The sequence below is a fragment of the Leucopleurus acutus genome (assembly GCF_964270905.1).
Source record: "Leucopleurus acutus genome assembly, chromosome: 10".
NCBI lineage: Eukaryota > Metazoa > Chordata > Mammalia > Artiodactyla > Delphinidae > Leucopleurus > Leucopleurus acutus.
In genome coordinates this window covers 103,434,444-103,448,806 of record NC_139153.1, presented here as the reverse complement: position 1 = coordinate 103,448,806, position 14,363 = coordinate 103,434,444, and the positions used below count along the sequence as shown (strand labels likewise).

Sequence of the window (14,363 nt, the reverse complement as noted above, 5' to 3'; positions counted from 1 at the left end):
AGTGTGAAGTTTCCTCAAAAAGTTGTTTAATTTTTTTGCAGCTTTTCTACTCACCCGGGACCCAAGAGGATTTTGGATCAGTGCTCGCGATGGTCCCAACGGCCCGATGCTCAGTCCTGTCACTGTGGACAGGCCTTCAGAAACCCCAGTGAGGGAGTCCAGCTGGGCACAGACCCCAGAGCCCTCTGCAGGGGCACCCAAACCCCAGCTCCTGTGCCCGCCCTTCCCGGGACTCCCCAACCCCTCCCTGTTCCCCGTCCCCACCTGGCAGGGATGCCCTAGGCAAGTCCTGGGGCCCCGGCCCCGTGCTGCCCACTAGTCAGTGTGAGATTAGGGTCATCTTGTGCACAAGCCCCCCTCCTCCATCCCCTTCCACCCAGGCTCTGGCGTCCAGCCACTGCCTACAGGCCCTGGGCCTCCACGAATCCCCTGCCTGGACCCCTCTGTGACCGTGGTCCTGTGGCCCCTCTGAAAGAAGGTCAGATGTGGAGCTGTCAGTACTGGCCTGAGACCTTGGCTCTACCGCTTTGCCAGCTGCAAGAATTTGTTCAAGTTACTTGACGCCCCCTGGACCTCAGACCCCCCCGGGCTTACTCCTTGCTGAGGATTAAATAAAATCGTCAATGCTAAGCAGCTGCTCAGTAAACATTTGTGAAGGGGTGAGACCAGCTCTTTCCCAGACTTAAATCCCGGGAGGATTCTATTCTCTAGGTCTTTACAAGAAACATTGCACAACGTAATGGAACTGTCTTCTGGTGGAATTTCATAAAAGACGTGGGAGCATTATTCAGGCGGCTGTGCCTTTTACTAAAATCATACGTTGGGGGATAACTTTTCAAAGGCCATTTGACCGACAGACAAAGTGGAACAACTCAGCGGGACCCAAGAGCCCCTTCGAGCAGCAGCACATGGTTTATTCCACGCGAGTTAGGACTTCACCTGGCAGAGGTCTACCTGTATTATAGGTCTGCGACAGACGGGACCACTGCGTTCGTTTTCACAACTTCCTGCTGATGGGCCCGAGGGTTCTCATCCAGGGAAAGGAAGGACAGATGCCTCGATACCTGGATGGTCAGACCACTGCGCTACACGCCGCAGGTACAAACAGAGCTGTGCGGGGCAGGGAGATGGCGCTGACGACACGGCCCTTCCCCTTCTCACACATCCCACTCAAAATGGCAACGTCTCCTCAGTCTGTCTCTCCCCACGGCTAAGTCGCTGGCTTGGGCTCAACAGGGAAAGCAGACTGGAGGCAGAATGAAATATGCATCGCATCGTTATGTTAGCGGGAGCCCAGCTCCTAATGATGGCAGTCAGGGCAGCGGAGGAGGCCTGGTGGCTCGCCTGGAACACGGCACAGCTCTCCACCTGAACCACAGCGTCAGCTGAGAGCCGGGATCGCGTCTCCAGCAGGTAACACAAGTGGCCGCAGAAACCTTAGCCCCCTCTTTATCCCTAGTACTTGCAGCAGGATAGAAAGTCACCTGGCGTGTATCCGTAAAGCGGTCTCAAACTCTTCCGCTACTGTGAACAGGACTTGTCTGCTCGTCTCTGGCCCCTGGTGGCAATTAAGCATTTTCAGGGAAAGTGGGTGGCTGTGCATCTGAAGAGGTCTGTGACCGCAGACCCCTCGAAGTGCAGACACAGTGGGAAATGGGACTGACTTCTCATGGGTCTGGGTCACTGGCTCTCCCCACCTCTATGCTGGTTTCTGGAGGGCTCACAACAGCGGGGTTCTTGGAACAGAACCCCGCTGAGGGTCTCTGCAGCCTGCTCCCCGTGGCTGCCGCAGCCTCTGCTTCCCTCTGTTCTCTCGCAAACAGGGGCCCCTGAGCAGAGGAGGGAGGAAGCGCCTGCGCTCCCTGAGGGCCTGGACGTGGAGGGCGAGGGGCGCCCCTCAGAGCAGGGGCACTTGCCGGGCGTGACCGCCCTCCCCCGAATGGCAATGCAGGTCCTAGGGGGCACGGGACATGCGAACACACAGACACAGGCCTTCTCGATCAGCCCCTTTATTTCTGGACTGTCGCCAAGGCTACTTTGGGTCGCAGGCGCGTCACGGAGCACCCGGGAAAGCGGGCCGGCAGGACCCAGCGGGGCTGCCCGCGGCCGCCGCCTCCTCACGGGCAGCTGAGCCGGCCGCAGAACAGAAGCCCGCGGGTCTTGCTGTGCTGGATAAAGAAGAGGAAAGGGTGGTCGGCACAGAACCTGGGGGTGATCCTGGCGCAGCGCAGCATCAGGACTGCGGCGGTGGCGGCGGCTGCCTCCGTGCCCTGCTCGTCGACCTCCACAAAGGCCTTGTGCACGACCCGGGACAGGCACAGGTTGCTCTGGGCCGACATCGCGGAGAAGTCGGCCCTGGCGCCCTCGAAGGCGTCGGTGACGCCCAGGGCGCGGAGCACGCCCTCCAGGTCGTAGCTCTCCCGCAGCTTAAACCTGGGCAGGGATACCTCCACCTCCTCCTCATCCAGCAGGTCCGGCCTCGTCCACTCGACGAATTTCTCATAAGTGAGTTCCTTTTCCACCTAGAAGAGGTGAGTAGAAGGGCTTCGGGTCCAGAGCAACGCTCAGTGGGACCGTCTGCCGTGGCCCACACGCACCGCACCGTGGGTTCGAGGGGGCGGCCAGGGGAGCTGTGCTGGCTGCAGAAAGGGTTCCTGCTGGGAGGCGGGGAGCCTGCCGGGCGGGGATTCAGACGGGACCCCCTTCCCCCACGGCGCGGTTACCGCTTAGTTACCGTTTTCAAATCGGTGCTTTCATCGGGAAGCATGATGATCATACTGAGCTCGCTGCCGACGTAGGGAAGCACGAGAATCTTCGTGGATATCTCTTCGATGTAGGTCATCTTAAAGGTGGATTTCTTAAACATCATTTGCACAGGCTTCTCCACATTCTGTAAAGGAATGGATAAACAAGAAGTTGAAACAAGACACTGGACGAGTCAGCAGAGCCGGCCCCTCTGGGCCCAGGAACACTTTGGTGGCTTCCAGACACCACACCAGTCCCCTCCCTCTTGCCAGCTCACCTTCACTGCTTCCGCCTCCAAACCCTGGGGCACCCAGGGCTCAGGCCTCGTGCTGCTTTTCTGCGGTGATCTCAGTCCCGTGACTTTAAACAGAATTCCCACGTTTATATTCCTGGCCGGGACCTCCCCCCGATACTCCAGAGGCATAAATTTTACTGCCTACTCAACACGTGCATCTGGACATAACAGAAACCTCCAGCGTCACCTCTCACGCTGGCTCCTCGTGTTCCCCTCCACGGCTGCTCCATCTATAATTTTCCCCATCTCGGCTGATGGCAACACCATTCATCCCGGGGTCAAAAACCCTGGAGTGTCCTTGGCCCCCGTCCTTCACACTCACATCTGACTCATTACAAACCGCGCTGGCTCCACTTTTTTTTTTTTTTTTTTTTTTTTTGCGGTACGCGGGCCTCTCACTGTTGCGGCCCCTCCCGCCGCGGAGCACAGGCTCCGGACGCGCAGGCTCAGCGGCCATGGCTCACGGGCCCAGCCGCTCTGCGGCATGTGGGATCCTCCCGGACCGGGGCACGAACCCATGTCCCCTGCATCGGCAGGCGGACTCTCAACCACTGCGCCACCAGGGAAGCCCTGGCTCCACCTTTAAGACACAAAGCTTGTGCTTCCCACCCCCGCTGCTGTCAGCCCAGCCCTGGTCATCGTGACAACTCCCAAGTGACCTCTCTGGTCCTGCATTTGCACAGGGGCTAGAGGGGTCCCGGGAGATCGGTGCCACAGCTCTCTGTGAGAGCTCAGAGGAGGGGTACAGAAACCGGGCTGGGGGCACTGCTAGGGGGGCTTCCAGACGCCGCTGGAGAGGAAAGGGGGATATACAGGTACTGACAGAATGAAGACAGAGACATGGGTAGGATCCAGGGCCACAAAGAGCTTCACATGCCATAGTCTGGAGTTTGAACTTGATCTCAAAAGTTCTGGGAAGCCAGGAAGGCCCCTCAGCCTGAGAGCTACACCGTGGGATGTGCGATACAGACAGAATGCCCAGCGGCAGCATGGACCACGTTCGATGACACAGTGCGGGGGGCGGGCAGGGCGAGAAGAAGGCCCCAGGTTTGCTGGGAGACCGGATGCTGGGCTGCCTAAGGCCACACGAAGCACCAGTTACTTGAGGTCAGCCTTCTCGCACGTTCTATAAACCAATGTGAACACAGGGACTGTTTCCAAGAACCTCCTCTGTTATTGCGAAATACCCATATTCACCTTGCTGACTTTGAACGGCCTTTCCTTGGTGTGCTGTTTGTTAAACTGATTCTCCCAGTTTCCTTTGAAGTAGATGGCGTTCACGAGAACCAGAGAAGTCATGGAGTCCACTGAACCTGGAGACAGCAGGTCTATAATGTTTCCTGAAAAGAAGAATTAAAGAACCAGTTAGCTAAAGGGCTTCCTGACGGAGGCATCGGGACGACATTCACTGGGCCGTCTTCTTGAGGGGTCAAGTGCACAGACCAAGGGGCTCGCCGTCCTCCAAACAACCATGTACAGGGAGACTGGCCCCTAAAACAAAGGCAGCGACAAAAGCTTTTAAAGCTCTGGTCAGAAAAACACCACCGGTTGAATAAAACATAAAAATGAACCAAGTAATATGTGCAGGATAATTCCCAGGGGGAGAGAAAGGAATGTTGGATGCCTGCGCTTCAGGGATTGTCCTGAAGGTGAGAGGCTGTAGCTTGTGTGGAGAACATTTAAATTAAGAGCCGCAGGTGGCTGAGGACTTAACCAAGTGTCCTGCAATGACACTTAGTCACCCGCAGAGCATAAGCGGTGATGGACAGGCAGGCAGCTTGAGACCCGCAACCAAATTTTTCTTTACACTATTTGTGAAGATAAAGATTATATTAACATTAACAACGACAACAACAAAATTAAAGTGAAGACTGTTCTGGGGCTTCCCTGGTGGCGCAGTGGTTGAGAGTCCGCCTGCCGATGCAGGGGACACGGGTTCGTGCCCCGGTCTGGGAAGATCCCACGTGCCGTGGAGCGGCTGGGCCCGTGAGCCATGGCCGCTGAGCCTGCGCGTCCGGAGCCTGTGCTCCGCGGCGGGAGGGGCCACAACAGTGAGAGGCCCGCGTACCGCAAAAAAAAAAAAAAAAAAGATTGTTCTGGAAGAGGTGCACCAAACATTGATGAGGAGAGGGAAAACGCTAGAGAAAATAATTAGACACTGACTGTATTTCAAAAGTAGATTTTTAAAGTTTACAGTTATTCAGAGAAAAAATCATTCCTGTTTACATTTGATGCTCTTGTGAAGGAACTGACAATAAGATTAATAAAAATACTATGAAAACATCTCCTGTACAGCACAGGGAACTCGACTGAATACTCTGTAATGACCTATATGGGAAAAGAATCTAAAAAAGAGTGGATCTATGTATAGGTATAACTGATTCGCTTTGCTGTACCCCTGAAACTACCACCACGCTGTAAATCAACTCTACTCCAATAAAATTAATTAGAAAATAGCAGGAAAGCAGAAATAACAACGTATCTTCACCTTCTGTCCTTTGGGCCACCCAGGTGTTTATGTGTTTCCTGGATTCCTCCGCAGCGCTGATAAAGTCCAGCTCTTCCATCTCCGCTTGGTAGAACTTGCGGCAGGAATCTTTGAAAGACTAGGAGACACAGAGCAACATAGTCGCGTGGCTACAAAAACAATCAACGCCAAGAGCCTACTTCCTCACCACCCCAAATCAGAACGTTGATAATTTTATGGTTTACATAGGAATGTACAAATGAACGCGAGGAATTAACCTCAAATCCTTTCTCAGTCTTCAGCTCCATTTAATAATAAATACAAACTAAGAAAAGTCATGGTCTAGATGCCAAATAAATGCCATGGACGCCGCACCAGCGAGGTCAGGACGCTGACACTGAGACGCAGCAACTGCAGGGCCACGGCCGTGCCCAGCGGGCTCCTACCGTGGTGAGGGCCACTGCTCCCTCGGTGTTTCGGAACCGCCGGCCGTGAACCAGGGCCCGTTGTCCCACAGTAACATGGGAAACCTGCACCCCACGCCACCACTTCCTCAGCGCTCGTGGTGAGGTGTTAAATCCACACCGTTCAGAAGGGCGCCACCTGCGGCTACGGGCACCTGAACTGCAGCCGGTGCCACTGGGGGACTGAATCCTTCACTTCACCTGCACTGAATTAACGACACTGGGACATAAGTAGCTGCGTGTCCAGTGGCTGCCATCGCGGACGGCAGTGCGCGGGGTCCTGCGTCACCCCACCCGTGTGTGTCTCAGCCCACGGGCCCTCTGCTGCACCACAAGGTCCCCCCAGCCACCTCCCCGCCGCCTTGGTCTCTACCTTCTTAGTAAAAGCAGCGAGTATGACTTACTGGGAGGAAATCATAAGTCTTCTCTCCAAAGAGCCTGTTGGCGGTTCTGAGCAAGTACTGTGTGCCGGTCCTGTTAACTTCGGCGAGGAGGTTCTGGAAACCCTGGTGGACGTCTCCACCTCCGCCGCTGCTTCTGCTTAGAGAAAGTGCCTGAAATCAAAAACAGATAAAAATACACAACTTCCGTGTGCCCTGACCACAGGAAATGGATGCAACACTAAAGTCAGCCCAAGGGCCACACTGACCCTCACTGCAGCTTAAAACGAGATTCACCCAGTTAAAGACACAATGCTTCCTGGAAGCCACCCGGCCTCCCTCCCGCAGGGAGTCCGAGCAGTGACGGCAGGAGCGGAAATGGCCCTTTGCAAGCTCAGTTCCGTGCGCCCACTCCTGTGGTCTGTCTGCAGACAAGGCTGCCCGCCAGGCCTCCCGTCTCCGCACACACACGCCACGTCCTCGGGTCTGGGCTGGCCCTGGGACGTGCTCTGACCAGCAGAACACAGCAGAGGTGACTCTTCCAGGCCTGGGCCGAAAACGGCCCGGCAGCTCCACGTTCGCTGTCTCGTCCCCCAGCCCTTACGGTCTAGGAAAGTCCCCGCTACCCGTTGGGGGCGTCGCGGACAGCCCTGGGGAGCTGACACTGCTCGGGGAGAGCTCCTTGTGGGAGGACGGAGGCCCCAGCCAACAGCCAGCACCAGGGCCCTTCCTAGATCACGAGTGAGCCCAGCGGGCACCATGGGGCCAGGCCAGAGGCTGAAAAGCTACCGTCGTCATTCGCAGCCACTCAGCTGCGGGGCTGTTTCTTTTGCAGCCATAGAAGGTCCAGGCAGCCGTCCAGGCATGGTTCTCCTGTAACACAAAGCTAGAACGTGGGTGCTGGCTTTGGACCCAGCAGCTGGCCGAGGCTGGGAGGACAGTGCGGACACCACTGCCACCTGCAGCCGCGGGAAGGCTGGCCCTCTCCCCGGGGAATCGTAAGGAGATGCCCGGGAAGAATGCGGCGTCGGTAGCCGCCTGGGAAAGCGTGAGGGAAGAGAAAGACGAGCTGAAGAGGGAGCTATTTCTTTGTCAAGCAGAATTGAAGGAAATATTTGCAACCCAGGACTTGCTGGGTGGAAAGAGAGAATGCTTCTCCCTCCCAGCCTCTCCAGCCAGCAAATGATTCTGAAAGTAAGTGGTGGCCTCAGGGCAAAGGTCAAACGCAAAGCACAGGCCTCGGGCAGGATCAGGACACTTGGTTAAACCTTGGAGATTGAGGCAGGGCCCCGAGAGCCTCTCAGCCAGACAACGGGCTTCAGGACATCGTCCCCCAGCCCAACGGAGCCCTGCCTCACGAGCTTGTGCCCGTGCCCCTGCTCAGGGAAGCAGAATTTAAGCTGCTGTTAGAGACCCACACGGTTCAGAAGCAGCCTGGATCCCAGACACCCAGCCTCCAGAGCTGTGAGGAAGGAAACGGCTCCTGCCTAGGCCACTCAGTGTGGGCCTCGTCAGCCTGAGCACGCTGGCACCTCCCCACGGCGCAGGGTGATCCCTCCCCGTCTCTCCAGGGTGTGCCAGGAGTGGGGCGGCCTTTAGTTCGCAGAGCTCTGCACCCAGGAGCCTCAACAGCCCTGTTCCTCCTGGACTTGGAGCCCAAGCCCGGCCCCAAGAAGGGATGAGACCCTGGGCCTTGGGCGGGCTGTGAATGCTGGGCGGGGCCAGAGGACACACTATGGCTGCCATCGGTGGCCGCAGGAGCTGGACCTTCATGCCCCGCGCAGCCTGCCTCGGGCTGGTCTGGGCTTCACTGCAGGGCTGGCCTCGCCAGCCGGGCCTTGGCCCGCGCATCAGAGCAGAGGCTGGATGAGCACTAGCTCCTCCTGGAAGTCAGGTACTGAGCTGTCAGGAAGGCCCGGCCACCTGCCAAAGAGACATGGTGTGGGAGGCCCAGGGGACGGGGCAGCACAGAGGGGTTATGTGTCAAGAGCAAGGCCTTTGGGATTTGAAACACGGAGGACCAACTCAACTGAGAAAGTAACAGCATTTGCCATCGCCCGGAACTGGTTTCAGGTACGTACCTGGGACATCTGGGCCGCGGTGTCTCCCTGTGCCCCCATGAGGACCATGGCCAGGGCAGAGGAGATGCTGATGGGTGAGATAAACACATTTTGCGAGCTGTCTTCACCCAGATGTTTCAGAAGGGTCAAGGCAAACGTGCCGTTCGCTTCCAACAGAGCATCCATGGCGGCGAGTCTGAAACGATGGATTTAAAATCAGCGTCGCGTAAATCTAGGCTACGCGTCGGCCGTGTCTCACTCTGCTGTTAAAAGTTACCACTGACACTGGTTCAGCGAGCAAATAGGTACAGGCACAAAACTCGATGTCTCTTGCGGGGGCCCTCAGCATTATTTTGTGGGTTTCTAACACTTAGTGAACAGTGACGCTGATAGCACAGCGAGGGAGCGGGAGGGCCCCCATCCTGGGTACCTGCTGGGGGCGGGATCGGGGAAGGAGCTATTCGCCTTTGCTTTCATTTCTGTATTGTCTGGTGTGTTTAAGGGCCTATATGTATCATTTCATAATTTAGAAGTCATTCAAAATGATAATCCAACGACACAGTTACACAAGAAAAGATGGTTGAACGTTTCTGTAATGCGGGAGCAAGGCCCCCATTTAGGGTAACCTGAAGCCTTAAGGTAAAAGACAGATCACATCACATACAAAGAGGCACGAAAGCCTTAAAAACAAACACCTCTGACGTCCAGTGCTCCTTCTATGCGGCCTCAGCTTGTGCCAAGGCCCAAATCAAAGGCCCTGTCCCCAGGCCCTTGCTGCCCCCCAGGCCCAGGCCCTCCTTGCCCGGCTCTGGACGAGGGCACTTGGGGACTCACACAAGAAGCACCGCCTTCAGCATCCCTTATGCAGTCAGACGTCACGACTCAGGCCCCCCCGCCCCCAACATACACACACCGCACAGGTCATCCTCTGGCCTGGGGACAGGGCCACCAAGACGGCCAGTCTACCAGGAGACGCTGCAGCCCCAGGGCCCTCCATGAACTGAGGAAGGACAGGGCTGTAGGGCCCTGTGTGTGTTAGGTCTGCTGCAAGGTCACCTGGCCAAGGAGATGTCCCACGAGCCCCCTCCCCACCCACCCAAGACTCTATTTTGCCATCTGCACGCATTTCTCCCTCAGATGTCGAAGGAGTGTTGATTCAAACGGAAATGCCAGCCTGAGAGACGCCATGAACAAAGCACCCTGTCTCTGGTAACGTCCAGCAAACCTGTTTCAGGCTCTGACTTCTGTCACTGATCTCGAAAAGCACACCTGCCCTCATCGCCGCCACCCCCCCCCACCCCCACCCCCGCAGGAAAGCACTGGCCTGGCCAGCCCACGGCATCTACTGGGGCCGCGGAGAAATCAGTGTACTTCTGTGTATTGTGTGAAGGGAACTGGAGGTGAAAGATCAATAGTTCTTCCACAGAAAGCAGCTCTGGTCTTCAACACTGAACTGGGAAAACCAAAGCAGGAGACTGAGAGGGAAAGGCACGGAGGCCAGGCTCACAGCCCCAGCTCTGGCACCCCGGGTCAGTTACCTGATTTCCGCTCCCTCCATGAGGAAGGGGATACACCAGATAATCTGTGTTCTGATGGGGTTGGGGCAGGCCACCCCAAAATACTGAAACAGGACTGAAGCTCTCGTGTGCCTTTTTAAGCTCACCTTGTTTGCCTCACCTGAGCTTATTAATAGACTCATGATCTTTTACAAACGAGGTATTTCAATGAGTCGATGTCTGTTTTCTTCTTGGTGCTCAAATCGTCACAAGTGGGGGCTTCTCTTTAATCTACTTTATTTTGAGATGTTGATCTCCAACACCCTCCCTTTACAGCAACAACAAGGTCTTACATCCATTTTGAATTTTTTTCCCAGTCCAAAGACACCAAGTGTCAGGCCCTCTCTTGGCTTCATGGAAAAGTTGTAAAGCACAAAACCGAACCCTTGACTCCTCAAGGAGCGCGTGAGTCTTGGTGCTGCTGCGGCGAAGCTGGGCAGATGCTTCCTCCCAAGCCCCTCACACACCGCGCTGTGAAGGGGAGACAGCACGTCACCTTTTCCTCCACCACCCCGCCCCCGACTTTCCTCAAACACAGCTGGACTCAGAGACGCCCACCCGGGCTGCAGTGGTCCCAGCCTCCTATTCGGTTGTACCGATGAGTGGATCCCACTGTCTGCCAGCCACGCCCTCCCCACGGTTCCACTGTGCACTCACTGCTCTTCAGCCTGAGCACTGCTGAGCCCCCAGACACTCCTTTGGGCCCAACGTCTTCCTGCTTCACGGTTTACTCCCTTCTTTGATGAAGCGAATCGTCCAATAGCTTTCTAAGACAGAATGCACATATTCTGACTTCTCGCATGTCTGAAAATGTCTTTATCCTACCATCCCATATGATTGCCAGTTTGGCAGCCTCCATCGATGGGCCCCGTTCACTCATTTTGCCGTGCACTTGGTGGGCCCTTTCAGTCTAGCAAATCAAGAAAATTTCCGTTCCTCTCTGGGAACTGAACTTTTTTTTTTCCCCACTTTTTGGCCACACCGTGAGGTATGTGGGATCTTAGCTCCCCAACCAGGGATCGAACCTGGGCCCCCTGCATTGGAAGTGCAGAGTCTTAACCGCTGGACTGCCAGGGAAGTCCCTCTCTGGGAACTTTTAAGGCACTTGTCAGTTCCCTGCAGACCGACTGTTCTCTTTTTCTGGGCCTCGTACCTGCACGAGTGGCAGGCACAGGTGATATCTGTCGGGCACTTGGGATCGCACGGCTCCTCTCTGCTCTCTGCGTGCAGTAGAGAGCTCTGCTCTCCTCTACCCCCCTCCCTTGCATTTTCCATCACAATGACGTTTTGTTCCATTTTCTGGAAGATACTCATGATTTTCTCTTGCAATCTTTCTACTGATTTTTTCCAGTCTCAGCCATCGTATCTTTAATTCCTAAAGACTCCTTGTTCTCTGCTGTTCCTTCTTTACTGCCTCCCCCCCGCCAGTTCCCTGGAGAACGTCAATCACGGTCTGTGGTGTTGTCTTCTGCGCCCTGTATCGTCTCTCTTCTCCTGGGGTCTTCTGCTATTGTGCTGGTGTTTATATTATTTGGGCCTCTTTCACACACAGGCTTTCCACAAATGCTTGACAATCCTGGGATGTCAGTCATATTTAAGAGGGAAACACAAAACGCGGTTGGAATCTGCTCACATGGCAGGATGTGTGCGACACAGGGCTCAGTAGCTTTCTTTACTGGGCAACCAGCAAATGGAGGCGCCCCCGGTCTGGCTGCAGGCAGGGGAGGGGCTGGGGGTTCTGCGGGACCCATAATCCCCTCCTCTCAGTCCGATGCCTGGGGGTCCCTGAGTTTGCGCATCAGATCCTGCCGGGGTGAGACCTGCTCTCCTACTGGGCTCTGGGTAAGGCAGGGAGGGTGGCTGTCCGCTGCAGAGTAGATGGCCTGCGGGGGTCACATCAGTCTGTGGACACGCTTTCTACCCAGGCCCCATTTGCAGCCCTGCACTCCACCCCTGCCTTTGCTGGCGCTCGGGCCCCAACGTTGAGCCTGTCCGCCCCTTCTGGTCTGTTTCCCCTCCTCGGCACTCAGCCCCTCCCCTGGTCACTTCCCTCCTCCGAAACCTCTGACCTCTCTTGTCCACTCTCTGTCTCCTCTCTCCCTTCTCTGTCCTTGTGTTTTTCATGCTTCACAAGGTTCCTTCATTGTCGTTTTAGCAGGGTTTTATGAAAGGAAGATGCTAACCACATGGTCACAAACCCACAAACTATTTTTGTGAGCAAGAGAAAAACATTAAAAGCCATTTCTTCGCCCACTACCCGGTTCCTCTGTTAATTGTGAAATAAACGTCCAAACTCCGAGTCCCATTTATCAAGATCCTTCTTGTCTGTTTGATAATAACCTGCCACATAATCATAAACTGATTCTCATATCACTTTGCGATAATATAGAAATCCTTAACAATAATCATAAAAAGATTAAAGAGGTATTAATCCTAAAAAATAAAGAAAAATAGGACCAAATTCAAACAGTTTACCACGAAGACACTCCAGATATCAAAGAAAATTATAGACAATCTAGTGGGGTTTTTATATGGAGGGATAGCTCTTCTCCATTCAATGCACATGCCAGTAACAACGATACACATTTCACAGGATCACACAGCAAACACAACACCTATCAACAGCTTTCCGAGCCCCTACATTTTAGCTTCCGTAGATAAGACAGCCAAGAGTGTCCTTCGTATACACACATGCACACACACACTTGCTAAATTCATCATCTATTTCCAAATTATTTACAGCTTCAATAACAATATGCCTTTTAAAATATATTTAATCATGAACATAAAAACCAGCATTAAGGTTTCATTAATGAACTATGCCGTGTGTGTGTGTGTGTGTGTGTGTGTGTGTGTGTAAAACAAGTCTAACCAATCTACCTTTGGCACCATTTTTTCCCCGTGGCACCATCAGTAACCTTCGGCAGTTAATGTACGTAATTGGTTTAATTCAACTGATCAAATCTTAATAATTTTTTAAGGTGTCACTATTTAATTGTGCTTCTTGTCTTCTTGGATTAGGATGCCTTAATTTCCTAGAGGATTTACTATTAAAGATTGGTTTAATGGAGACCTGGGCTCCTGCTTGGTCCCCACCTGGTCTCTGGGGCAGTGTGTGTGTGTGTGTGTGTGTGTGTGTTGCCTAATACATAAACGGGATGATTCCTTCCACTTTACAGGTTTACTGTGAGGCACAAGCGGGTATATTCAATAAACGGTGGTAGAACTACACGTTCCTTTCTCTCTGCTGATGTCCAGGCCTGATCTCAGGTCCAGCAAGCTTGGCAGTGTAAGGTGTGTGGCTTCCCTGGGGTCTAACGACAAACACTGGGTGCGATGGAGGCCACTCTTTGTATAAACAGAAAAGAATGGTGATTCCATTCACTCTAATTTCACTCTATGGTTGCTGGCTGGAGCTACCCACAATAAGCTCAACTGTAACAAAATGCCGTGGATTGGAACTGGCCTCATATATTGCTTTTAAATACTCAGCTTACATGACCAAGTATGACTAAAACTGTGGTCCTTCTCTGGGGTGGCCTAAAGCCGGGGATGCAGGCACTCACGCGCGGTGGGGAAGAGCCGGACACGCCGAGAACCCTGAGAACCACAGCCCTTCCTGCTGATGCCGGGGCACATCTCTGAGTCTCGGCCACGCAGCCACAGGACCTCAGTCCAGAGGCTACTTTGCACACTCCCCCTCCCCACTCGGCCGTAAGGTACACCAGCTGGGCCGGGAGGGGCCGTGCCAACGCTGACCCAGCTTCCCCCAGCACCCGCGTATTCCTGGCGGCATGTGAGGACTAATTTTCCATACTCTCTCCCTCAAAACTGAGCTTTATGGCGGGGGGGGGGGGGGGGGGTAAGGGGAAGAAAGCAACTGAAGAGCCGACCTCACCCAGCACGCGCAACCCCAGGTATGACTAAAACCTCTCCCCGGTGGTCCTCTTAGCCCTGAAGATGCCGAACCTTGCAACACCGTGCCTGCAGCGAGTTTAACAAACAACACACGTGCCAGGATCCGGAACGGTCCTCACTGAGGCCCCCGAAAGCGCCTGAGCGCCGGCCACCCGGTGGGCGGGAGACCGCTGGGCAGCCGGGCCGCCTGGGCAGCCACCCGGGCTTCTCTCGGGCCCCAGCCCCACCCACGCCCGGGCTCCCAACGCCCGGCGCCCTGCGGCGCCCGCCCGCGGGGGGTCACCTGTGCGCGCGGGGCCCGGAGTGGCCCCCGGGGAGGCTCGGCGCCGCCCCCATGAGAGCGTGCGCGAGACCGAGGGTCCTCTGCGTCCCGGGCGGCGGCGGCCGCCACACTCACCACGCCGTCACTTCCGCCGGATCCGAAAGGGAACCCCAGCTGGACCCGCGCCCCCGTCCACCCCTCCGGTCCTCAGCGGTC

The 14,363-nt window shown here is 55.1% G+C and overlaps 1 protein-coding gene across 2 annotated transcripts; it reads right to left on the bottom strand.

The window, feature by feature from the left end:
• Positions 1 to 2,040: 2,040 nt before the first annotated feature.
• On the bottom strand, positions 2,041 to 14,363 carry LOC309967587 (serpin B6-like). Of its 2 annotated transcripts, none has more exons than XM_082848368.1 (7): positions 14,283 to 14,363; positions 8,433 to 8,607; positions 6,376 to 6,525; positions 5,529 to 5,646; positions 4,238 to 4,380; positions 2,735 to 2,890; positions 2,041 to 2,522 (listed from the first exon to the last, which is right to left on the bottom strand). In XM_082848368.1, the coding sequence occupies exons 2-7, from the start codon at positions 8,595 to 8,597 to the stop codon at positions 2,118 to 2,120; spliced, it is 1,137 nt and encodes a 378-aa protein (XP_082704494.1). In that variant the 5' UTR covers positions 8,598 to 8,607; positions 14,283 to 14,363; the 3' UTR covers positions 2,041 to 2,117. The 2 variants fall into 2 exon arrangements, with proteins under 2 accessions (XP_082704494.1, XP_082704493.1); XM_082848367.1 differs by lacking the exon at positions 14,283 to 14,363 and adding an exon at positions 14,169 to 14,277.